Source organism: Macrosteles quadrilineatus, unplaced genomic scaffold (assembly GCF_028750875.1).
Source record: "Macrosteles quadrilineatus isolate MER2022 unplaced genomic scaffold, UCM_ALF_1.0 Scaffold_4__1_contigs__length_99947679, whole genome shotgun sequence".
NCBI classification, from domain to species: Eukaryota; Metazoa; Arthropoda; class Insecta; order Hemiptera; family Cicadellidae; genus Macrosteles; species Macrosteles quadrilineatus.
Genome location: NW_026542597.1, coordinates 21190794 through 21218186, shown reverse-complemented (window position 1 = coordinate 21218186; position 27393 = coordinate 21190794). Strand labels below are relative to the sequence as shown.

The 27393-nt window shown below is 33.2% G+C and overlaps 1 protein-coding gene across 1 annotated transcript in view; it reads right to left on the bottom strand.

The window, feature by feature from the left end:
* The window catches only part of LOC128992707 (organic cation transporter protein), a 99267-nt gene extending 72650 nt beyond the window's left edge, over nt 1–26617 (bottom strand). The window contains exon 1 of the mRNA XM_054416426.1: nt 26450–26617. Within this exon, the coding sequence (XP_054272401.1) occupies nt 26450–26606 (157 nt within the window). The 5' untranslated portion in view covers nt 26607–26617. The remainder of the gene's footprint in view (nt 1–26449) is intronic.
* Between the last annotated feature and the right edge of the window lie 776 nt (nt 26618–27393).

The following is a 27393-nucleotide window of genomic DNA, read 5'->3' as shown; positions in this document are numbered from 1 at the left end:
AACTGTTGTCAGTTTTTATAAAAAAATTACGTAGTTGTGAGAGCCAGTCACAGAATGCACTAGTGTCAAAAAAACTATTTTCTACCTTATTTTCTGTTGCTGACATATTTGATGAGCCGCAACAGTTGCTTGCTATAGCTCGCCATAAGTCATTCTATAAGTTTGACTTGGTAAACGAGATCGTGTATTCGACAGAAAATAGACAATAGACAATAGACAATAGACAAAATCTTTATTGAAATATTCCTAGAGAACATTCATGCGTCAGGTACATAAAATGTACAGTATGTACGTAAACTATTACAGTAATTTGCAATTACAATTAGAATTTTTTTTCTTTTTTTCTTCTTTTTTTCATGGTAGCTTATTATTTAAGAATTCATCCTCAGAGTAGAACGGCCGGTCCATAAGCCATGTTGTCAGGTGCTTCTTGAGCAGATTGGGTTGTTCTCTCTTGAGGTGCTCTGGTAGGTTGTTAAAGTACAGAGCACCTTTGTAGGATGGTTTCTTCTCGTACAGACTCAGATGGTGTTGTGGGAGGGAAAAATTGGCGGCATGTCGTGTGTTGTGCTGGTGTATGTCTCTGTGTTATGGCTGGGCTGTTTTAGTGGTGTGGATACACTACTATTTGAAAATAGTAATTTAGATCATCACAATCTGTCAGTAGCTCAGATCAACTACGAAGATTTTGAATGAAAAACTGGTGTCAACTACAACATGGGGATGGAATGTCAAGCTGTATAAATAGTTAAACCTTGCATGAACTACATAACCTCTTCCAGTTGCAAAGTATATCAGTGGCTTCTTTCTCTTTGGACGCGTCCTCTACGACTGTTTTAGTTCTACTTGTTCGAGTTTGTTGTGTATTTTCGGCCTTGGGTCAAACAATGGCTTCTGTTCAACCAGTCAGCTGTTTGTTCATATTTATTGCTTCAAGTTGTCACTAAGAGAGAATTCCTAACAAATCGGTCTGAGAGGCGAGGCGACTGCTGATGTCATGGGCAAGGACTTTATTTTGTTTTCTTTTGAGAGAAGTCGGAATATATTCCGGCATATTTGGAAACTTATATAGAAATTTTAATACCAAAGGACGGGCTAGAAACTAGTAAATTACTATGGACAGGATTTCCGTTTCACTAATTCCATTGACTTGAATTAATTTCATTATTGTTAGAAAAACGTTGATTATTTTCCTTTCAAATTGGGCATTAACATAGATTAACCCGATGTATGTTAACGTATTTCTAATTATGGCACATAAGTCGCTGACGGGTTAAATTGCCATAATTGAAATAAAATGTCCCTTTTGTTTTACAAGTGAACTTGAGTTTATAAGTTGCTGGTCCAGTTACTTAAGTGTGGTTGTAAAATATTTACCTATATTTTATAAAAATCAATACAAAATTCACTCTTTTTTTAATTCATTTGTTTCTTCAAGGACTGTCCCTCCCCTTATTTTTATTAGATTTAAAAATGGTATACTCAAAATACACCAGAAAAGTTGTTTGATATTTCACCAAGTTGTAAATCTTCTTAGCAACGAATTCAATTTATCTAATAATGCATCTTCTCAAAAAATCTGCATTAACGTGTTCTTTCAACAGGTGACATGTACTTCACTTGTTAATACTCTTCGAGTGCTAACTACTTTGTATTAGAGTAAGAACATAAATCCAAGTAAATGGACCACTTCAATGTAGCAATTATCGAATCTATCGATTTCTTGTTGACTAATTTAATATTCGACCACGCCCTCCAATCAAATACAATATTTATGATGTATTATCGTGATTTATTTGCCAATAATTTCAGGAGAATGTTTATAACTTTGATCCAATATCAGGAAATCGAGTAAGAGGATTTTAAAATTTACTAGGCCTACGTTTTATATTGTGTATAGTCGATTCCCTTTTTCAGAGCTTAAATATAAGATTAGATAATTAAGGTTAGGTTTTATTTGCTAAATATTAATCCGACATAATATTCATTAATTCTTGACTCGTAGTCTTCGAGTAAAAACAGGATGATCACTTTTCGGCATTTCAATCTAAATTCATTACACCATCTTCAGCGTAACTTGACTCCCTAGAGTATGATTTCATGTGAAGATTGAAAATATTGTAGTTCTAAAGTTCACTGTGAGAGAATCAAGTCGCCCTGAAGATGTCATGCATATCAAGATCGAAACGTCATGCTGTTGTATCAAATCGTGAGGTTCTTATTTTATTATTAAAAATCATATGCATTTATCAATATCTGATTTTTGAAGATTCATTAAACTATACTGATTTCAACATTTGTATCGATATTTATTTTTAATTTATTAATAACTAGCTGTTGTACCCGTGCTTTGCAACGGGAAGAGGACACAAAATAGAAACATTTTAATCTTTATATTTGTTGCATATAATAGTTACACATCTGCCAACCCTTTTAGAAACAAAATTCAACTTTTATAGCCTTAATAAAAACGTTGAAGTTATGACTTTTAAATCTGGTAAGTAGTGGATACCACCATTTTGGTTTTGATTAACTTTAAATCTTGCCTAGGCTGATGTGAGAAAAAACTTACCAAATCTTCAAATAAAACTTTTACATACATGATTTACCTTCATCTCCCTTAATTACATATCTTTTAATTTATTATTGACCTTTTTAATTTCAATTTTGAAGTTGCAAAACACTAATTATTAAATTTAAATGAACATTTTTTTAAAATTTCACTCTTCTTTAGAGAAAATCACAAATCTTTCCATCTTCAGTTTCTTCACTCACAATAAATCATTAGCAAAACTAAGTCAGCTGTTATAAACCTTAGAAATATTGCTGTTCCTTATCAATACAGTCTTTTGAAATATTAAAGAATAGGTACCTACTATAAAAAAAATGTAAACAAATTATTTAGCATTAAAGACAGGAGACAAATCTAATATGGTTATCAAAGTATCAAGAACTAAAAAATGTAATAGCAAATACAGTAGGCCTATATGTTGCATTGCATCTCTGATTCTACTACAGTATACAAAAATATCAACAAACAACTTAATATACAACAGTTCTTTTAAGACCTTCTTCCATAGACCATATTGCCTTTACATTTTCACACTTACCATTAAGTAAACATACTAACAGATATTTCATTGATTTTAGAAACAAAAGAACACTGTGTACTGCCTTTGACTATTAATACAACAACTGTATCAACTTATGTATCCAATAGTCAATGGTACTGCTTAGTTTTATGATATTTTCCTTGGTTTAATTTAATCAGTGGTGTGGCAAAACACAAATAATAAATGTATCAAATGAAGTAAATGATAACTGAAAGCTATGTTAAGATAAAATAAGAGTATTTTGTACTACCATTTGATAACTAAATATTGTTACACATATACATATTTTAGAAAACAAAAATCAACGTAAATTTAGTTATTGATGATATTCTTTAGTTTAATTTAAGCATGGGTTTAGCAAAACACAATAACTTAATGTACCGTACCTAAATATTGTACATTGATGTGCAAGTTATGTTAACTTAATCAAACACATGTTAAGCAGTTAGAATTTGTTTAAAGTAGCCTCCAAATTCACACAAAACATCTATACATTGTAATTTTCATACTGTTTCCATAAAAACATATCAATGACATTATTTTCATAACTTAGACGCTTTAAAAAATACAAAGCAGAGCCAGAGTTGATACAGCAACGGTTATAGAATATTTTTTTTCTATAATGATTGACATAGTTTTAGGATAAATAATCCATGATAAAAGGTTAGATTAAAATAAGCCTACCTCATTAGTTATGGAAAATATTATATTTAATTTCTTTGAATCAGCTGTCTGAAATTGTGAAATATGCAGTTTAGCAGTTCTTTTTGTTTAAATTTAAATGTCAAAGCAAATGTAAACAAACATTGATAGAGTTATCATCGCAGCCATGGAGACCAATCAATATTTACTTTTAAAATGTTCACCTCAGAACTTTTAAAGCCAAAGGGGCAAAGCCTGCGGTCAGTATCGAAATGTGAATAGTCCTATAATGGTTCTTGGTATGATAGCTATATTTTTGTAAAATTTAAGCCCAGTTGGTTCAGTAGTTTTTGCACCTATTAGTAATACACATACAGACAGACACCATTAGATTTTTATATAATAGTATAGATAAACGAAAAAAGGTACATTAATCTTTAACCGTAACAAATGGATGTGAGCAGTTTTAGGAACAATTTCAGAAACATTTCTGACATAGACTTTTGACAGCTCTCATTCTCTACTTAAAATTACATTCCAGTCTTCTACATGAACACTTTCTGTTTTGTAACTTTTAACAAATGATTCTACAGTATTACTTCCTAAAAAGATACATTAATTATGTATTTATTTTGTAATTTACCATGGATAACAATATTTTATTATTAGAACTTGTCCGAAGAATAGTTAATATCATATTTAAATTAAAACCTCTTGTTCCTCCTTGAATTTTAATTTCCCCCCTCCCTTTTTAAAATAGTATTTTATTCTTTGTAGCCAATTGCAGCTCTTTAATATCACAATGTATATGCATGCATCAAATCCACTCTTAAAATTACTTTATAAATGTAATGACTATGCATATGATATGATATGGTTTTGTTTAGTTATTATTGTTTACAGGAATTGTTAAAATGGGTTTTCTCGTCGCATTGAAGAGCATCTTTTCCTGAACAAGTACAAGTATTGATTTTAATAAATCATCTAATCGTTTGGGTTCTTATCATCCGCCTATCTCCATTCTGTATCAAATATTTTTTACATAAGCAATGCTCTTGTTTAGCTCATTATCGACAAAACTTCCACAAGGAACGAACGACAACGTTAAATTTTACTATATAGTTTCTTGTGTTCCTATATAGTTCATACTTTCGTATCTAGTTTATAAGTAAATCTATCTATCACTTAGGTTTTTGATTATCTAATATTCTTTGTATAATCCATGTTGAAAAAGACAGCCAATTATTATTTTCCTGCTTATCCCCTTATCTTCTCCTATGTTATTGAAAAAGACATAAACACGTAAGAATTCTACAAAGGAAAAATTCACTGAGTTTAAAAAGCAATGATTATTTATCGGTTTAGTGCCCAAAACGCAAGACAATTAGCAATAATTTTTATTGAACCACAGCTGATGGGTTTCTGAGAAACTCCATCTTGACCTTGACATCACATGATCCATCTGTTCCTGATGAGGGCTCACCCAGGACGTCCTACAGAATATCTTCCAGGAACTTCCACATTAGTTCATACTAAGCTTGAGAAAAAATACAAATGACTTTTTGCTAGGAACTGCCAAAGGACTTAGAGATGCTAATGCGATTTTCTTGGGATATAAGGTTTCTTATTGCATTGTCAGAAAGTTATATACTTCTAGTCTGAGGATTATTGATCATTAATGGTCTTTTCTAATGAAAAGATAAAATTGAGTAACATGTATTTTTTAAATTACAACAAACTATTAGTAACATTTTTCTTAAATGTATTCGAAACATTTAGACATTTTAGACACTATGTATGTGTTTTTTCATTGGTGTTCACTTTTGTTCCAGTTCTTTGCTGTTAATTCATTATTTGCAGGTTTATAACTAGTGACCGTACCCAATGTCAGTGTCAATGTGTAGTTTATTTAACTCAACGTCCTGGTGAAATTCTTTCTTGTAAAGATCCCTTATATTTTTTATATTATAAGTATATCCAGTTTTATATATTTTAACGTTATGTTAGGAGTAGTAATGTAACTGGAATACTTAATAGCTATCTGTTTATACGATCAATTATAATTTCATTGGAAAACACGAATATCTTTGTGTAAAAAATACCACACACGATAAATCAATGTTTATTATATTCGTGATTTCTAAGGTACAGATTTAAATGTCGTTATTTTGGCTGATGTCATATTAAATGTCTTATTAAACACCTCGCCATGTACTATTTATCAATTAATGACTCATATTAGATAAAAAAGAAATTTAGTGTCGGTAAAACAAAACTACTTAAGGATCGTCTTTCTCTAACAAAAGAGGACATTACATATTCCACAAAAATTCATTGGGCATAAACATTTGTGGTAGAATACCTGTTTTGGCAAAATATGTAAACAAATCTTTGGTCTATGGAAAATTCCATAGTATTTGCTAATATCTTTCGAACTAGAAGTTGCAGTTGGTTTTCATTAATCTTTACTGTAGTACAAATATATCAGTATACACAAATACATTAGGTTAGGTTAGGTTAGCTTATATACAGGGTGATCAACTCAAGGAGGCCACCATTGGGATATCGGAAACGGTAAGAATTAGGAAAAACTTTAAATGGGGGACATTCCTTTATTTTTTGTGGCAGTTAAAAATATGATTTTAGTTTAGTAAAATTCAGCCGCCATTTTTCAAAATGGCGGCCAACTTTGAAATTTATTATGGAACACCCTGTATTTGATCATGTTTTCGGATAGAACATGCAATTTAAAAACTTTTTTAATATTGGAATTTTTTCGATAAACCCTTTCGTTTAGGAGTTACAGCCTATGGAAAAATGACTTCCGGTGTACATTTCACATCATGTAGCTCCAAAAAAGTAGGTTTATAGCGAAAATGCGAAGAGTAAATCAGTCAAATAAGTCTTAAAATTGCATCCACATTCCATTAAGACCATAAAATACACAGTTTTCCACTTTTCAAGTTTGCCGCCGTTTTGGAAAATGGCCGCCATTTTTAAATAGTAGAATTAATATTGTTAACGAATTTTATGGACTTTTTGGAATGTGGATGCTTTTTAAATTGCATGTTCTATCCGAAAACATGATAAAATACATGGTGTTCCATACAAAACTTCAAAGTTGGCCGCCATTTTGGAAAATGGCGGCTGAATTTTGAAAAACTAAAATCATATTTTTAACTGGCACAAAAAATAAAGTAATGTCCCCTATTTAAAGTTTTCTCTAATTCTTACCGTTTCCGATATCCCAATGGTGGCCTCCTTGAGTTGATCACACTGTATATAATTTACTTTAAAAAATAAATAATATTCAAATTTTCAACTAAGAGAGAGAACGGGAAAGAAGAGATATGTATGCCTCAATCTACATTCTGTACTACATATTAAAATAATATTTCTCTAAATCTTTATTGTTAGTTATCGTTGAACGTAAACGGTTCTATGAACGTGCCTGTCTGGCGTACACAGAGATACACATGTGTTATGTTGGTGTTTGAGTGATCGTGTTTATCAGTGTAGCCTACCAGATGTTGGTCATCTGTTTCTCTACAACGTAGTAGCGATCAGCTGATCGAAATACAAATAGTTTAAAAGGTATATAAAATAACTTATTTTTTATGTATAGAATAAAATAATTTTATTTTTAAATTTTTAAAGGGGCTATTTAGCAGCTCTTGTAGCCCTTTAATCTGTCAGCTTAAGTGTACGTGGTGCACTTAATTATAATCTGTAAATAAAATAGAAACTTTATAAAATGTTTATAACTTAAGGATTTGAATTGAAGATTTTACTACCATAATTCAAAGAGAATCATTTTAGGGTTATGGAAAATTATTTTGTGTCCAAACAAATTAGTGTTGAGATTTTTCGTGCAAACTTGCGTATTTTAAACCACAAGTCGATTAAGTGTATTTTTTCTACAGGTGTTTTTTGGCATTTTTCATTAGTTAAAAAAATGTATTCATTTCAAATTAATAAAAAGTCGACGTACTAACCATTCCTGCGACATCTTGATAGTGTATATTGTGTGCTTGTAGTTCAAGCCTGGGTTCAACTGTCCTTTATTATTAAACTTTTTTTAAACAGTCCTGTATATAAAACCACCACATCCTGGAAAAAACCCACTGCGGCAAACCTGCAGACTAAGCTAATTTAAACTTGTCTGATTACATTTTTACTAAAATATTTCAATAAATAAGACATATTATGTTCCCAATTTAAATAACATTAGATTTAACGAGTGCTTAGGTTTGCTGCTACGGGAAGGTAAAAAGTGGTTTTGACCATACGTTAATAGTATAGGATGAAAATATAAATTTGCCAAATTTTATCAACAAATACCTATAAACAAGTTCAGTTTTCATTTTCTCCATAAGAAAAACATGATAATTTTAAATTTACACTTTTTTGGGGGTTTTCCGTATCCGTTAGACATACAACAAAGCTCTAATATACTAAATTATTTGTTTTTTTAGCTTTACAAAATGGTTTGGAAAGAAATTGCCAAATTTTATGTTTCCAGGGTGAAATATGGGAAAACACCACCATCCCCCCCCCATAACCCCCCCCCCCACAAACCCCTGTTCCCATAGTCCGATCATGCTGGTCCGCTAATTCGTTCGAATAAATCATTTTTGCTCGAGTTATCGTGCTAACGTACATCTATATAGGCTATATGAATTTGAACTGATGGTGTTTTAGGCTTCTAGGAACCTCAAAACGATAAAGTCAATCAGTCCCGGGTCTTACCATGAGTACTACGGTAATAGCTTATTCCCTATATGGGAAATTCGCTAAAAGGCTATCATCATTGACTATTGTTTACTGTTGTAGTATTAATTTCTTCAACGTTCATTCTTTACTCAACTTCGCCTTAAATACTCATAATACTTTTGCATCGTATTTATCTTCAACTTTTAAAAGTCCGCAAACCGCATAGAAAAATAAAATTTTCTTCACGTTAAAACTCAAAACGTCTTAAATCACTTTCTCATCCATTACTAACCTCTTAAGGTAAAAGAGGTTAATTCCCTCCCAACGACACTCGTTAGATCGTCGTTATCGTCCGTTATTGTAGTTATAAATGACGACCACTCGTTGATAGAGTGTTTGTCCGTCTGTATGTCTGTACGTAGCATCATGAAGGTAAGTCTGTAATTTAATGTTCAGGTTAGTAGGTCTTGAAAGTGAAATTCGTTTGTCATGCTATAGTTCGGCCGCGTAGAAAGCGACCTCCTCCAGCATTGGTTTAGCATTAGCGCGCAGGTCGTTTTCTAAGCGGCCGAACTATAGTAGTTTATGATATGCATGTTGGTACGCTGTACGCTGTTTTAATCATTGCAGAGAGTAAAGTGTCTATAAATTAGCTCGCGATTTCTTTAATGAGAGTATTAACAAATGCATTATTTTGCAAGGACAATTTATTGGTCATAGAATTTATTTTAATTAATTTAAAGTTTTTTTTGTTTTATAACTTAACTAGCTGTGTACCCGTTCTACGCACGGGGATCTTATAGTAATCAGTTGAAACCTTCTTATATAAAGAACAGCAGTTGGTTTGCATATTTTCAGATATGCTGGCCAAACTATTATACATAACTTCATTTTATGTCGTTTGTTGTTGTTCCGGATCGGTATAACAATCAATAAAAGGCTAAATTACCTGTGTCCGCTGGTCGATCCTAATGTATCCTATTACAGGAGATGCATTTCGGCGAAATTAAATCGCCATCATCAGTCCTAAAGGGTTAGCTTCCCCATTAGGTGCGTCTTGGAGTTTTTGAAACACATACACGAACTGTACACTTATACACATGACGAATAAAACATAAATACACAGTAGGCCTACTTTTATTTTTACTAGAGACAAGAAGACGCGCGTCGGTCGTGTGCCGAGTCTCGACTGAAAACGCTCATTTAAAAAATGTAAGTTTCCCAGCAATATACAACACTGATTCAAGGTCTATTTCCCGGTTATCAAAACTCAAGAACAATTTTATACACAAAGAATCTCTACTTTCATTTACTGTTACCCTACATATTATTGCACTTGCGATTAATTAAATCCGTTATGTAAGGAAAAACGTTTTTAATCTTAATTGGTTTGGATTTGCTTTCAAGACGTGATCGGAAATGGTTGCGGTATTTGTAAACAACATTCAATGTAAACATATCAGTGACAACTAGAAAACTTTACAAAAAATCGCACAAAATTGGGTATTTAAACGTCCGTTATTTTATTTACAAAGTGGTGACGCCATATTTTAATGGCTAAAGACAATTTCGCCAATCCAGTGAATACATTAAAATGATTTGGAACTTGATAGGTACTCTCGTTTTTCAGGAGTAGGCCGCGTAAAATGGCTCTTGGGTCGTAACAGACATGAAGACAGACAGAAATTTAGATGAGACTTGTTTCGGTTTCTCTAGTGTATAAAACGTAAAAATAACCTAAAAGTTTATGATTCTGATCAATGTACAGACAAAACTCTAATTTTATTTATATAGATTGTGAGTGAGCATCAATATATTATGAACACTATTACTATCAAATGCTGGAGAGTGAGAGGAACGGTAAAAATAAATCCATTTTTTTCAGCTATCCTACTAATATTTACGTGAGAAAGTTTGGATTTATGGATGGATGTTTGTGAAAATTAAACGCGAAAAATACCAAACAGACAGGGTTGAAATTTGGTACATTATGATGATAGCTCACATTCCCGATTAACATATAGACGAACTTCCTATCTCAAAAATCCTTTCGTGCTCCGCTCCAGTGGCTCTGGAGTTTCCCATGTTAACCTTATATTATGAGTATTCATATTTAAAAGGAATTAAATAAATCATCAGCTGTTGGCAAAAGTTTGTGGTATGATATTAAATAGCATTAAAAAAATATACGGTTATCCAACAGGGTGCAGCACTATAATTTTGTTGCATTTTTAACAACAGCTAATTTGAACCAACTAGCAACAAAAATCTGTGGTACACAATGAGAACTTTTTATATGGCTTAGGAGCAGTAGTAGAACATTATGGCTATGGTATAAGTGCTATGCTATAGCATACCGTATAAATTCAAGGTCAAAGTTTTCTTAAACCGTGCCCTCTCTCATAACTGCAATACAAATTTTATATTTATATGCCAACCCCGTACCGAAGGACGGGTACTCTGCTAGTATATAATAATAGTTCATTGTATGTTGTTACACATTAGTTCTTTAAGGCTATTCTCTTTTGCAAGATTTAAATTACACGTTTACAACAACCTTTTTGGTATTTGTTATTAAAACTAAGTAGTCAAAGTTGAGTTAGTTTAACGATAAACAACTTATAAGTTATAGCTTTTAGAACGTTTTCATTAATCCTATCATAAAATTACAAATTTTTGATTGTAAGGTAAACCCTGAGATTATTTCAATAAATAACTGTTATGTTGCAAAATAATATAAAATACAAAATAAAATGTAATAAAAGTAGTTCTTAATAAAAACAAATATCAATAGGCAAAATAGCTGAAACAGCATAACTTTATTTAATTTAAATTATGTTTCGCCTAAAAAAATATAGCTACATGGTACCACTAGTTAGACTTTTAGATATTTAAATTTGTAAAACTGATTGGATATTACAGTATAAGGTATTAAATTTTATATTTTAAGCAATCTTTTAGTACTAAAAAAACCAATATAATGGGTCATTATAGAAGGGTGGTATCTGTACGTTTTAGAGACTAAAATTGAAATAAATGCCAAAAATATGAATACATTGATCTGCTGTCGTTTATTTTTAATCAAAATTTAGATACATGTTTTATATTATCATGTCCAAGCTCTGGAAAGATTCTGTCTATTGGGCATCTACCTTTATTTCTTAACATTTCAAATGTTTTATGATATATTGGCTAATGATATTGATTTACACACATAAAAAATATTTTCAAAACAGATTATAATAATTTTAAACCTTTAAAGATCTATTATTATAATTTAAATGTCATATGAATTTGAAAAGCTAGTCAGCTTCAACATTTGTGAGGCTTAACGAGATATTCCGGAGTTTAAATGGAATAAATTTGCATTTAAAAGGAATTATCCTTCGATAGGACATTATTAGGACAATTTGTCTATTTACTGTATATTTTTATTACTCTTCTTTGCCCGTTATCAAAAAGTATTCTTATATGTTTTTGAATCTGTTAAGTTTGCAAATTTACTTACTTAGATTTCGGTTCACACATTATTATTCCAAATGTGTTCAGAGAGTTTTCACTTAATCTTGACCTCTCAGCTTGCGTTAGTGCGAGAGGAGGTGATATTGAACCCTTATGGTTACTTATTTTTCTCTTGCAGAACAAAGACATTTGGGAATATTGATTTTTGCAATTTCTCAAATCGTACGCTATCAGGTCAAAAAATAGTTTATAAAAGAGAGTAATACTGGTAATCTAATTTAGTACGAACATCGACTTTGGATTCGGCGAGTTGATTTACTATCCTATATAAAATTTGAAGCATGTTTCTGTATGTTTCATGTGCGTTCTATTATTTTGTTGTTGTTGTTAATTTACAAAGATTTTTTCGTTTTGATAATTCGCGAAACACCACTAGATTTATCAACCGTCGAGGCTCTTACTAGATCGCCTAACCACCGCTAGATGTCTCTACCGTCGAGGCTCGCAACAGTTAACCTAGTTGCTACTAGATGGTGTTGCAATCGAACATACTCAATCCTCACAAGTTTATTTATTTATTAACATATATGACACTTCTAACGGTGTAAAAATAAGAAACAAAATTGGGTTTTGTTTATAAATTGCAAGGTATACATTTAAATTTGAATTTTTTTCTATTTACAGCCGTGGTATTGGACAAAGACACATTTTCATCACTTGACACTCGCAGTGATTTTCATGTAGCTAGAGCTAGACTACCTCATTAACGACATTAGGAATTAATAACAGTAACAGTCTTTTTGTTTTTTGTTAATTCTTTTAAAAGCCGAGAGTCGTGTCTCTATCCTGAGACAGATGATTGGCTTATAATACCAATACCAATCGTACATGGTTACTGTTACTCTGTGTGTACTCACTGTCACTGTCACTATAGTTCGGCTGCTTAGAAAGCGGACCTCCTCCAGCATTGGTTTAGTATTAGCGCGCAGGTCGTTTTCTAAGAACTGTCCCATCGATGTATTACACATCGATTTACTGTCCTGTTAGTAAAAATTTTTTAAGGAATGAAGAGATTTCAGAATTTTTTTGAAAAGAAACAGTAGATTTTTTCTCTGTATTTGGTTTTGAAAAGGTGCAAAATATACGTCATAGACTTTGAAAAATAAAAATAAATACTTTCAATCATTTTGTCAACTTATTACTGAATCAGATGGCCGATTAATAAATTATACTTCCCAACGTATACAAGCAGCCTTTAACTCTTCGTCGGTGACTACACGGAGTTTTCCTCCGGGCGCGTTTGTTTTTATAGAAAAGTATGTGATATTGCCAACCGTTAACTTTAGGAGCAACATTACATTGCGTGCATTATAAAGATACATATGCAACTTCATAAACAATTTTATTGATTATACATGGTATTAGCGAATTTCCCTATAGGGAAGTAGTTATTGCCGTAGGTGGCACGGTAAGACCTAGGCCCGGGACCGATATACTTTCTCATTATGATGTCCTAGAGGCTAAAAAGACTATTCGTTCAAATTTTAATATATGTATCTATATACAGGGTTAGTAAAAAGTGTGGAGACCCCCTGTTATTTTTTTAACGGCCCATACTAGAAAAACTAAACTCGGCACACTATTATGGCATGTTTTGAAGTACTTTTTGGGCATAACCATCACTTGGTGTATATCCCCAAAATGGGGACTCAAAAGTTTTAAATGATAAGCCCCGTCGAGTGACCCCTCATTTTGAAGGTCCTGGTAAAAGAAAAGTAACAACGCAAACTAGAGGTTTCTATCTCAATCCAGTAAAAACTCCCTATCGTGATACTCCCTCGTCCGTAACGTGATGACTTGAGTAATCTTTGTCCAATTTTGATGAAATTTGGCTTGAAGGTGTAAGGCCGGTTACAATTGAATGAGTTCGCAAACCACCATGATCGGACCATGGGAACAGGGTCTTACGGGTGTAAAAATTGGGGTTTCTCAATTTCTACCATAAAAATATAACATTTGGCTATTTCTCTCCAAACCATTTTAAAGAGCTTAAAAAACCAAATAGTTTAGTATTAATGTGTACTTTAATGGTTATTGTTTACAGAGAAAATTATTGTTATTCTTATGGAGAATAAGTAAACTATTGTAGTTTGATTGTTTATGGATATATTTTGATTAAACTTGGTAAATTTATTTATTTTATACTAAGCTATTAATATTTTGCTGAACACACTTTATTACCCTCCCTGTAGCAGCAAACTTACGTAATTGTTTAACATAATGTTTAATTAAATAGATTTGATTGAAAATCTAATCAGGTGATTGGAAATTCGCTTAGTCTGCAGGTTTGCTGCGGCGGGGCTATTTATCTTCGAATCTATTTACAATGGTCAATTTGTATTATCCTTATTCAATATTTAATGTAGAACGCGAAAATGAGATTATCTACTCAAATCCATTTACAGGTAATTGAGAAATTGCTGTATTATGTTTTAAAACATGGTTATTTTTTTAATAACTTATAATAATTATTCTTTGCGAAGCTAATTTTTAGACATGGAACCTCTCATATGCTTAATCATACTTGATTTACTTTGTACTTACACCAAAAAGAAAAATTTTGATCACACTGGGTACCTATCACCCTGTATAGTTTGTAATTTTCTTATTTAGTTTTATGATTTTCAGTCCTAATAAATATGGCTATTGGAATCCATAACTGTCATCCAATTGATGTTTTTATACGACATTTAAACATGAAATTTACCATCAGATTGTCACACGAAACAAACTATGTTGATAAAATTATATATTCCACATTTCTTACAAACAATACACGTTTTAAGTTTTACACTGGTATGCTCTATTACCTTCATTTGTATTTTAATTAACATAAAATAACATGTTAAATTAACCTAAGTGTGTAATATTTCTATTATTGTTATTTGACTGATAAGTATACCCTGATTGTTGTAATTATTTTCACCCAAATACGTTAGTTAAATCCTTATTTTTATACTATGAATGTTTATCTATGAGTCTATGAAGTCTATCGTATCATATATGCTTAGTATCAAATCTTTACCATTGAGTATTTTAAGTAATAAAGCCTAATTTTTATTCCAACGACTACACCCAACTACATTACAAAAGGGAAATTATAATTACAGTATACTTACTATTTCAACACAATTTAGATATTTAATTTAAAAGTTTTTATGTTCATAGTAATTATAGATTTGTATTGAAATAATTTTACTGTATTTCAGGAAAGATCAGTATGTTTCCTACTGGTGACATTATACTGCAGTAGATCACTGGCACAGGAGCCTCTAACTCCAGATAGGAACGCAGAACTTACTGCCAACGATACTGCTGAAAGTCTAGACACTAATCCAGACTCCAAGAAATTCTTCTTCCCCATAATCCACGAAGAGCCTGAACACGACGACGATTTTTATCCAGAGCACCATTTTCCAACTCTATTTTACCCGTTTCTACACCACAAGCCGGAACATCATCCGAAACCACCGCACAAACCACATAAACCTATCCACAAACCTTTCAAACCTCCTCCAATAGTGATTCATCACAAGCCCATCCACAAACCTGTGCATATCCACATCCACAAGGAGCCTCTGCATGTGGTCAAACCGACTCATAAACCTCATCATCCGGAGCATCACAAGCCACCGAAAGACGATTGTGACTCAAACTGCACAAAGGATGAGATAGAAACTATCAATATACCTGAGGAGCAAATTAACGAAAGTTCCGCCGAAGATGGAATAAAGTACTCAATCGATCAAGAGGGTGATGAGAGTTATGTTTATTCTCAAGAGGCTGAAGATTATGAAAAATATGGGTATAATGAGAGTCCTTTGAGTCTAGCTCCAAAACCTCCAAATCCTGAAGATTCAGCCGCAAGTGGCATACGTAAACCAATTACAAGTTTACATGATTTACTGTCAGATTCAAGACCAGTACCATGGTATTCTCAGTATCATGAAGAACATGCTCCCGAAGGAAAACCTGTGGTGTCTGTTCATCCGATAGTTCACGAAAAACCTCATGAAGATCATAAACACCCTTGTGAAATGCACATACACCATCATTACCACTACCCCCATAAATTTGTTGAATACCCTCATCCATCCCCTCATCCATCACATCCTCCCAAACCCCACAACCCTCCGCACCACCTATATACAGCAACCAAGAGGGAAGATTCGACGAGTTCCACTACTGAATCCACCTCACCAGCGACTGTAGATCACAAAGTCACCATTCCTTACAACGAGTACGATGTTTCAACCAAGGCTACGACTGAAGAAGACAAGCCTGAAGTGGAAAGCCAAAGTCTAAAGCCAACTCGAAAGCCGAAGCCGAAGCCAAACTACAAGCAGTTTTCTCAAATGCTGCTGTGGCCTTTTACACCAAAGCCGGAGCGAACGAAAGCGTCCAAGAGTCCAACAGCTGATGAAATTGAAAGGTAGGTTCCGAACACATTACTTATACTCATATCAAACTCAATTGTGAAATTTTAAAATTCCCAACATGAAATTGCTAATGATGTGGTAAAGTATCTTCTAGACGGTTATTTATTGTTCAAAATAAATTTGTTTTCCCACTAAAGTACGTGAATGTTGAAACGAGGACGGGAATAAATTATTAAAAAAATACTTTCGGTACAAACTATGAACGATACGTATCATTACGATGCAAAAATACTTATAGATTATAACAAACCTCGGTAAAATCACAATAGGCCTATTATATTTCCTAAAATTAACATTATTTTAATATGAAAATAAAAGCAAAAAGTTTTTAGTAAACCTAAATAACAACGTGAAAATTATAAATTCAAGGTTATGTTCATTGTGCAGCACACACGCAACACTAGCTAAACACACAGCAAAACCTATGCATATTTCCGTTCACATTTGTATTCTTAAAAAGTTAAAACGGCTGATTTCAATGATAGAAATAAATGTAAAAAAACACTAGTGCACGTAGGTAATGAAAAACTGATTCAGCAAGGGAAAGTAAATTTTGAGCAAGAAAAAAACTAGACTGAGTCCGTTAGGAAACGTATTCAAATTTCAATGACTGGGAAACAGATGAATTAAAACTATGTCTGCGAAATTAAATTTGCGATTTCCAAACACATTCGTATGGATTTCCTTAGCAGTTTCGAAGTTTCTTACCCAATCTATAATAACATTAATCAAAAATCACATTTCCTCTCTAACTTGATCTGGGTCGAGTTTCTTATCATTTGACAGATCTAGTTTGACTTCCAAGTGTCTGTTACATTCAGACATCTTGTTTCACAGACATCGTATATTATAATTTTCTGGGCATTTACACGGTGGCGGAGTGTATCGAAGCCGAATAGGTTTTATGCAAATTTCAAGCACAAATAAAAAGCTGTTTTGATTTCTCATGTAAATATTATTGTATGTTTTATGGAGCTCTTTAACCTCTACAAGAGTATTTTAGGGAAATCATTCAACCAGCAATAATTTGTACTGTGGAGTTGACCTATTTTCAAAATACAGTACTTTAAATTTATGAAATATATTTAATAATAGCAGAGCACCCGTCCTTCGTACGGGGTTGGCATATAACTATAAAATGTGTATTGCAGTTATACTCAAGCTTTGTGTTTGCTATGGGAGAGGACACAGTTTGATAAAATTTGATTCTTGAAATTTACAGTATGCAATAGAATAACACACCTACGATAGCTAAAATGTTCTACCAAATTTACCTAAACAATATAAAAACATAAATTATCAAACAGTCGCACAATATCACAAATTATTCATTAAATCAAAAACATAAACATAACTGTAAACAATCTTACTTTGACAGTTCTCATAATTTATCACAGCTTTTTGTTGCTGCTTTGTTAAAATTATCTTCTGTAATCATAAATGCAAAAAAAATAATAATAGTGCTGCACCCTGTTGGTAAACCTTATATTTATTTTAATGCTATCGCATATCATAGAACTGACTTGTTTAGTTGAAACAGCTTACTTAATTCTCTAATTCCTTTTAAATATAAATAATCAGAAGGTTAACATGGGAACTACAGAGCCACTGGGGCGGAGCCCGAAAGGAGTTTTGAGATAAGAATATGCCTAAATGTAAATCGGGAGTGTGAGCTATCATCTTGCCAAATTTCAGCCCAATCCATCCAGTAATTAATGCGTGATTGAACTTAACAAACAAACAAACTTTCACATTATAATATTAGTAAGATTTTCTCCATATTTTCAACAACAAAAATATAATAAACGCACTAGCAAGCACATTACGACAATAACTTCAAATACTGCAAATACTCAACCAATTATAACAACCATAGCAACTGCACGAACAACAATAGCTAAGATAACTATGATAACGTTAATAACTACAGTATTGCAATAACTGCAACGATTACGTCCAACATTACGACCTACAGAAGCTAAAATAGTATTTCCTTCGTTCAGTTTACTTGTGTTGGTGTAATTAGTTTTTTACAACTCAAGTTGTTTTGATGGAACTATAAAATGAGAAGAAAATCCTTTACTTTGGTTTTGGATTCAGTTTTCAATTTTAATTTTAGTGACAGAATCGTGTTAGGTGCACGTTTGTATGGTAAAACTACAGACTAGGGAACTGGTCTGCGTTACAAAAGTTTTTATTGTAAAATCTATGTAATATTACTGACTATATGATATACAGCTGTATCTGATAACTAATTTAACACGCCTTCAGCATAGTTTAGTTCTGTACGTCATACTATATACGAGAATCAGTATATTTATTACGAATTTTACGTTAGTTTAATATGAAACTATATTTTATGTACTATTCATTACCTGTCAATCAACCATCTTAATAAAATGTTTCTTATTTCTAGGATAAGGGAAGAATTGGATAGAGAAAATGATGACGAAGACCCCATTTTCTCTGATTTCTTCGAGCTGAAATGAGCTTAAATACTGTTTATGCTTTGTTAACTACATTTTAAAATTGTTATATGTGTATATATATATTTATTCTTCAAATATAAGTTATTTATTGTTTTCAATAACAGTTGTTAATTTATTTTAAACACTTACAAAAGCAATACCATTAAACCGCCAATTTAAGAAATAATAGTACTTTTTCCAAACAAAATTTGTAAATATGTTGTTTTTTGTGTAACTAAAAATAATTTAAGTTCTAATGCAGTGGGGATTTGGGAAGAGCCTACATTTCAGTTGGAATGGCTACAGTTCTGTAATGAAGATAGCAGTCGGATTTTAGTAGGCGCAAACCTGATCAACAACCATTCTAGATGGTTAAGATTTATACTATTCAAAGTAGTGTATACTAAAAATAAAGCCTGGTAAAAACATAAATTTGTTGCAATTGTAATGCATATACAATATTATTCCTAAAATGTTGTGGCATCAGGAACAGTTTTTTTTTACGTTTTTAAACTCAGTATTTCGGTGAAAAATAAAGGAAACCGATTTAAAGAGTGTCAAAAGGGGTTATGATTTGACTTGTTTGTTTATATGATATCACTGTGTATAGAATTTGTTTGGTATATAATAGATTTATAGCTAATAAAATTATATTATTTGTACTATGTCAAACAGCTAGTTGCAAACTAGAAATTAGGACATTTTTACAGTACTCAAACTTAATTATATGATTGGTTATTATATTTCTGGGTAGTGTTCACGGTACAGCTACTTCATTTGTAAAAGAAATAATCGTTCAAGATGTCGAATAATCCAGGGTGGTCCAAAAAGAACTGACATATTTTAACATAAATTTGTATTTACAAAATTCTAACTACATTGTAACATGTATATATGTATGGATAGAAACCTCCTTGATATATAATACATTTTTGAGTTTTTTACCTGTTCATATGTAAATGTTACAATGTAGTTAAAATGTATTCAATGTAAAACATGCATGTTAAAATGTGTAATCATTATTAACAACCACAGTACAGTACTTGCTACACTGTTCTCCAGGATGCTGAAGTAGTTCTGGTAAGTTACCGATAGAGTCTCTACTTGCCGACAAAATCTTCTTATGTCGGTAACACAGTGCCGGTAATGCAGTACATGTATTACAATACGATTAAATATAAGGGAAATAAAATAGAACGATTAGATTCTCAGGTTTATTTCTTGAAAACAATAACTTATTGTTATATCGATTTGTAATGTAAAATTTTCGGTAATGATTAAATGTGTTGATTTAATTTGTTTAGTTTTTAGTATTTTATAAAAATTAAAAGTTGTTACGGCCAAATTACAAGTATTTTCGAACAACAACTTTTTCTCAGGTGTAATGACCAAAGATTGAACCCCCTAAACCCGTTTTAATACGTTTATGCTTACAATTTAAGTAAAGTATGAATAGTGATAATTTAATACCGTAAACATTATTAACGAAACAAAATATTCCTTTTATTTTTTATTGCTACTTGAAATTTGGAATTGTATGCCTGCTTGATGTTACTGTATCATAATTAATAAACGGTATCAGCATTCTGACACATACTTTCTCCCATAAGCTTGTCAACAACCTTTATCATGGGTGGGAGTAACTATGATATTTTATAGTTAAAAATCACAAAAGTCGCAATAACCTTTGCACCAATGAGGTTTTTTTTTAGAATTATATAAGGTACTATAACATATTATTTTTTTGCAAAACCCCGATTTTTGTTATTTTATGAGTTTTTTTATGGGAAAATAACAGATGGAGAATAAATATACTCTCGTCATTTGCTTGTTTAAGGATGTGTTTTAATCAAATTCGGCATTTTTGTTTATTTCATACTAAGCTATCAACATTTCAATAAAAACATACGCTAATACCTTCCCTGTGGCAGAAAACTTAGGTACTCATTAAAAATAATGTTATTTAAATAGGAAAAAATCCGACAATTTTCAGGGAATATTTTTGTAGAAATCCAGCGGGGTAAATGAAAATTCGCTTAGTCTGCAGGGTTGCTGCGGCGGGGTAATATATATTGTTGTAACTAAGAACCGAAATTTGTTTCATAAATATTAGGTAGGCTATACTCAACGTTTTTCGAAAGACTACCATTTTGTTTAGAGATGCTTAAATCTGTTATTCGTTACACGCCTAATACGCCTAATATTTAATCCCAATTCTGTTGGAATCCGAATGAGCTGGAGGACTCATAGCCAAACCTAGAATACCAGTTTCTCTGCCTATTCAGCTGTCTTAAAATTAATTGTACATCTTTCATCTAGTTACTGTACCTAGTAACAATAATTCATTATAAATGTTTCAAATGCGAAAAAAGGTTTTACTTTGTGAAAGCAGGATGAAACTTAATCTCAAATTTGAAACATCAGACTCTCTGCCCCAGGTTTCCCTTTATGTAGTCTTCTACCATGACCTTCCACAATTTTCCAAAATTAAATCCAATCGACATTCTTCTCAAAAAATCACTCGGTTACCTGATATCCTTAAATATTCTTATACTATACTTCACCTTATGGCCTTTCTAACTGATTTCGACGCCTCTTTATTAGACCATACCCTTAATAACATACTCTTAACTGATATACTGATATCTTCAACCCCTCTTTTCCTGACTCATTCTTGTGGACCTTTTCATAGATTCCCTATTTAAGTTTCATCTTGGGGGTTTCCTCAAAAAGGCTGATTATCTCGTGCAACCTTACATATTCTTTGCTCTAAGACTCCTATAATGTCCCAATCCCCCTAAGATTTTTTTCTCACATAAACGACCACTTAACACGTTGACCGCGGTCATTGCCACAGACTGAGGTATACATTTGAATCATACACATAGACCGGCTGTCACTTGGTAAACAGTACACACAGACCGCGGGTGAAAACCTGTAAAACCGTGATCATTTACATTGTAATACGCTACAATCGTGTTTGTAAATAAGTTATTCTTGTTTTTTGTTTTTTTGTTTTTTATAACCTTTTGTAATGTCGCATATTTTCGACGCCCGGTCTACAGCGAAGGTAATAATGAAAATTATCATAGTTTTCTTGAAATAGACCAAACGTCACATATATGCGACAGTTCATTTTTGTTTGTGTTTTTAAGTAAAAGTAAGTAAAAAAAACCAGATTATTCAAGAACAGTTTATAACTGAACAAATATAAAAGCTACATAGGATAATGTAGCATACATACACACAGTGATGCAGAAAAGTAAAGACCAGTTTTTCCAACTACCATATGACGTCACCAATCATGATATCCACAGACCAAGCGACGCAGACATCCTTAGATGGGCCATAGAGTTGTGGAATAAGGATTTAAGGTAATAGGAACACAAGAGAGTGGAAAGTGGAATACCGGATTGGACTGTGAATCACTTGACCAAGGAACACTGGAATGCGAAACGTAGGTCACTAAGGTCAGACATCCCTGTAGACCACTGCAGGGAGTTCAGTGCCTTCAAATAGACCGTTACAAAGATATAAGCATTTTAATAACATTAGAACCCCGACACAAATATGCGACGGCAGTCTATTTTAATGTGACTAGCCGTCGCATATATGCGACGGGAGTCTATGGGTGGAAACCGGCCGTCGCATATGTGCGTCGCTGGTCCATGTGAATAAAAAATTTCGTACTATTACAGTAGCGAACGTGTTAACCCCTTGGGGCAAGAGAGTCAATACTTTTAATACTGGCAGTCTTAAGCCTGCAAAATGAGCGTAGCTCTTTAACGCAGAGAGAAAGTATTCTAAAGTAAAAAAGTTGCTAATAGAAGCTGTTCTTGGTTAAACATGGTTATGTTGGCCAATTTACGTGTGTTTTTGGTTGTTCTCTTTCCATTTACGTAGTACTATTTGGTAATTTGGTAATTACTTATTTCATGTTTTCTTATAAATTCTTATTTCTTAAATTTGTATCTTTGTACAAAAAGTTATTTCAAAACAAATTTCCAGAGGACACTCTCTCAGTAAGGATGAGTCAATCATAACAAAATGCCCAATGTATAGACACTCGCCGATCTTGTCAACTTCCACTCAAGTCCACCGATTATTTTATGGTGACCTCTCCCACCAAACTCTACCAAAGACAGGTGAACCCTCGTGGATTGCAAACCAGAAACGGTCGAGACGTGATTCGAACCCTAAATCTACGATATTGCCTTTTGGACTGTTAGACAATCTCCTAAATTGCTTGGCCATTCATCAGAAATAGCGGTCTACCACACTAAAACGATGGTCAACAAAAGACCAGTGAAATAAACTTAATTTTCTTGGATGCAGAATATGTCAAGGGAAAAATCAATAACAAAGCATTGTTTCCTTAGTCTATGTCTATAGTGTTCAGAAAGAATAAAGGCGAGAGAAAGCATTACATTTTCAGGACGGCATAACAGGTTACAGGGGATAGGATTTGGAAGAAAAAGATTTGTTTACGTTGTTACCCTTTTTAATTGAATTAAGAAATATTTTTGTCTTATAGCATCAACGCTGATTATACAATGTTTCTGGTATTTGTAGGCATGGGTCCAAGTGTAATTTTCCTTATTATGAACCTGTTTGCACGTCCAGTAAACTAACTAGCATTTGGTAGGCTTGCTGCAACAAATGGTCGATGATTTACATTTTATAGACATTGAACCTAGCTTGATCACAAGTACAGTGCAGAAGTTATCCTACATGTACTATAATCTTTCCTTACTTCTGGTCATACTTATTTTTAATTTCGATACTTTGTGCCCTTTTCCTTCACGTCCACCCCATGTCCAACCACTCTGTTATCACCACTTTATCAAACCTATATAAAACTCATATTTCTGGTTTACTATAGTTATCACTAGTTCAGGCTGCATTTGTTATATCCTATACTATTTGTAAAGGATGACCGTAGGAAATCTCAGAGGTGCAAAACGTATCAAGTTCTAGGAGTCGCGGAAAAGGACCCCCATTTCCTGTAATCCAACTACTAGGAGGTCACGAATTGTGAATATTTATAGGCATGCACTGTGGATGTGATATTCCCTGGTGTAGATTAACGTCCGCACTAGTGAGTATTACGACTATCCGCAGTACTATCCTGATAATTAGACCAATTCGTATATACCAAGGAAAAAATGTGGTTCAGATTCCACTATAAACTGTAGGTCCCTTAGTTGCCATTAGCTGTATGGGCTATTAATTAACAGCTGTGTCTAAGGAATGTCTTTCTTAGTCACTAACAAGACTACAAGATCGTTCCACTCATCATACACTCATCTCCATTCATACTTGGCTTAAAATACCTACTATGTATGGTCGCCATTTCATCGAACAGTATTAACAGTATATATTTCTTACTATTTAAATACAAAACACATGGTTGAGCATTCTACAATCCTTCAAAAACGTTATCAGCATAAATTATTTGTCACTACAATTTTTATTTTGTGTTAACCAAGAAAAAACATACCCAATAAATAAAGTTACAAATGAGAAAGAGAAAACAATTTAAATTAGGTATAAACAATATACAGTAGGTGCAAAGATTCTTATCTCCATAAAAAAGGATATAATAAAAAAATTATACTGTTCATCATCTATTTTAAATGCAATCATGTATTTCCAAAGATTTTATTTTTGTTTCTGCATTTTCAGAGGCAGCCAACATGATCATCCAACAGTTTTCCAAAATGTGCCCTTTTCGTCAAAACTGTATATTATTCCTTTGTTGCTGTTCAAAAATTTGAAATCTGTTTATGGATTGCCAAAGATTTTACTCTATTTATTTGTAAGAGTTATCTCCCTTAGAGTTACTTAGGTCGTCCAATGTTGGTGTTGGTGATAAAGTTAAAATAAACATCTTGCTTGCAACATACATCTACACTATTATAAATTACAAACAGAAGTTGTGTCTGTCTGTCTGTCCGGCTGTCACGACTAAAATACTAAACCGATACAGCCCAAATTAAGCAAAAAGGTGGTCCACATATCTAGGAATGTCATAGGCCTATTCACTTCCTAAATCCCTCTCGGGCTACCCTCCCTTGGAGGTCCAAAGTTTTGAGGTGAGGTTTATTAATTGGTCCCATGGGAGCATGAGAAAATTTACAAACTTTATTTACCTTTGCGTTGACATTTCAATGTAAACAGTCAGAACTGCTAAATGCTTATCCCACAATTTCAGACAGCTGATCCAAACAAATTAAATTAAATATTTTACACAATTATGTGGTAGGTTTTTTTATGGTATTGATTATGGAAATAAAGAAAGATTCTATAGCCGTTAGTTGTGAAAATATGTTACTGATATATTTTAATGTAAACAGTAGCATATTTACAATGTAAGTCATACTTTTTGTAAAAAATTGGTGGCTTTTTGTTTATGAATTCGATCTACTTAACAATAGTGTTTGGATTAGGCGGTATAGTATATCCTCCGGTACAGCAGCTAGTTAGGTATAAAGTACTCATAAATTATATTCATAAATATTTCATGTTGTATTTCATATCTTTCCTTCATATCTTCTTTATGACATACTCATCATCATCATCCCTTCTATTTATTAAAATTAGTATTGATAATTTATTACCACAATTTCTGGTCACCAGTCTTCTTATTTATATTATTTGTGCATTTTGATTCATGTCCTATCCCTATCTTACAATTGTATACCCTACTCCTTCCTCATCACTATTTTTGTAACCTACAAATCTATTATCACTACTAAAGGTTTTCACTTTTCAGGTCACATTAGTTTTCTCTTATCGATGCTATGTTTCGGATTTTTCTCCTATCTACTACTATATGCCCCACGTTTCCCTTGCTTTGCTACAACTGTGTTCTAATCCTCACGATCATAACATTAAATCCAATATCGCTATGATTATCACTACTTCAGGCCACATTAAATTGATTCAAATCAATACCGTGGGATATATTTCTCCTATCACTACTATTGTATATGTCCCACATTTCCCTTATCACAACTGCGTCCAACTCTCCCGATCAAAGATATAAGCTTAAGAGATAGCATTTACAATTCTTATCGCTACTATTATTTATTTATTTATCATAAATACTATGTGAGATACCCTTCTCTTATCATTACCTTACGTCCTTCTTGTAACTTATTACAAAAATATTCTACATCCTCCCTATTAACACTCTAGGTAACCTATAACAAATCAATTATCACTGGAAGATTTCTACTAATCCAGGTTATCAAAACTATTAGTTTCCATCGTATATTTCAATGCCTGCAAAGTTTTACCTCTCCCTTTTTACAGCACCGTACCTCCTCCCCATTCATACTTTGGAATGTGTTATCACTAAAAGTATCACTATTTCAGTTCTCATATTTTCTTATCGATTCTACGTACATATCCGTCTTCTATATCACTACTTGTGCCCACTCTCGACCTAACAACTACTAACCCTGTCTTTTCTATGTTTACATGCGTCAAATGTCTAACTCTACACTTATCCTAGGGATGTCCTATCTTCCTTATCCAAACATCATACCTCTCCTCGCTCCACACATCTCTCTGTGTAACTCCACATGTTCCTGTGAGTCCTGCAGTCCACACACTTCACACCGGTCCAGGAGCGCCACTACCACTTCCTGCACTTCCTGCACCTCCGGCACACACCCGTCACACCCACATCCATGGTCCTCCATGGTCTACTGATCGTCGCGCGCCACGGTAACGCAGGAAGAGCCAATTAGTCTCCCTGCCGAGCCACAATTGAGGCTCAGGTACTGCCTGGGTACTGCCTGCTGCGCCCTTGACCCCGCGGCTTGCATCATGGAACACCGGACCGTCGGACTGCGAACCACCTTGCCGGGGAACACTGGAATGCGAACCGTAGGTCACTGGGACAAAGGCGGACATGATGGGACATAAGTTGTGGAATAAGGATTTAAGGGAATAGGAACACAAGAAAAGTGGAACACCGGATTGGACTGTGAATCACTTGACCAAGGAACACTGGAATGCGAACCGTAGGTCACTTGGACAGAGGCGGACATGATGGGACATAAGTTGTGAAATAAGGATTTAAGGTAATAGGAACACAAGAAAAGTGGAACACCGGATTGGACTGTGAATCACTTGACCAAAGGAACAATGGAATGCGAACCGTAGGTCACTAAGACACTGGACAAGAGGGCAACTGAGACATATAATTTTGGCGGATACGGAAATTAGATTACAGGAACGTAGGACTGTGAAATGTGGTATATCGAATTGCGAGCTACCTTACTAAGGAATACTGGATTGCTAACCACGGGTCAATGGGACACTCGGCTAGAGGACATAAAGTTGTGGATAAGGTTTTTGGAACATAGGAACGAAGGTTTGCGGAACGTGGATTCGGGACCACCGGACCGTGAAACACTTAACCAAGGAACATCCAGATTGTGAACCACGGTCACTCGAAAAAAGGACAAAGGGAGCTGAAAGAAC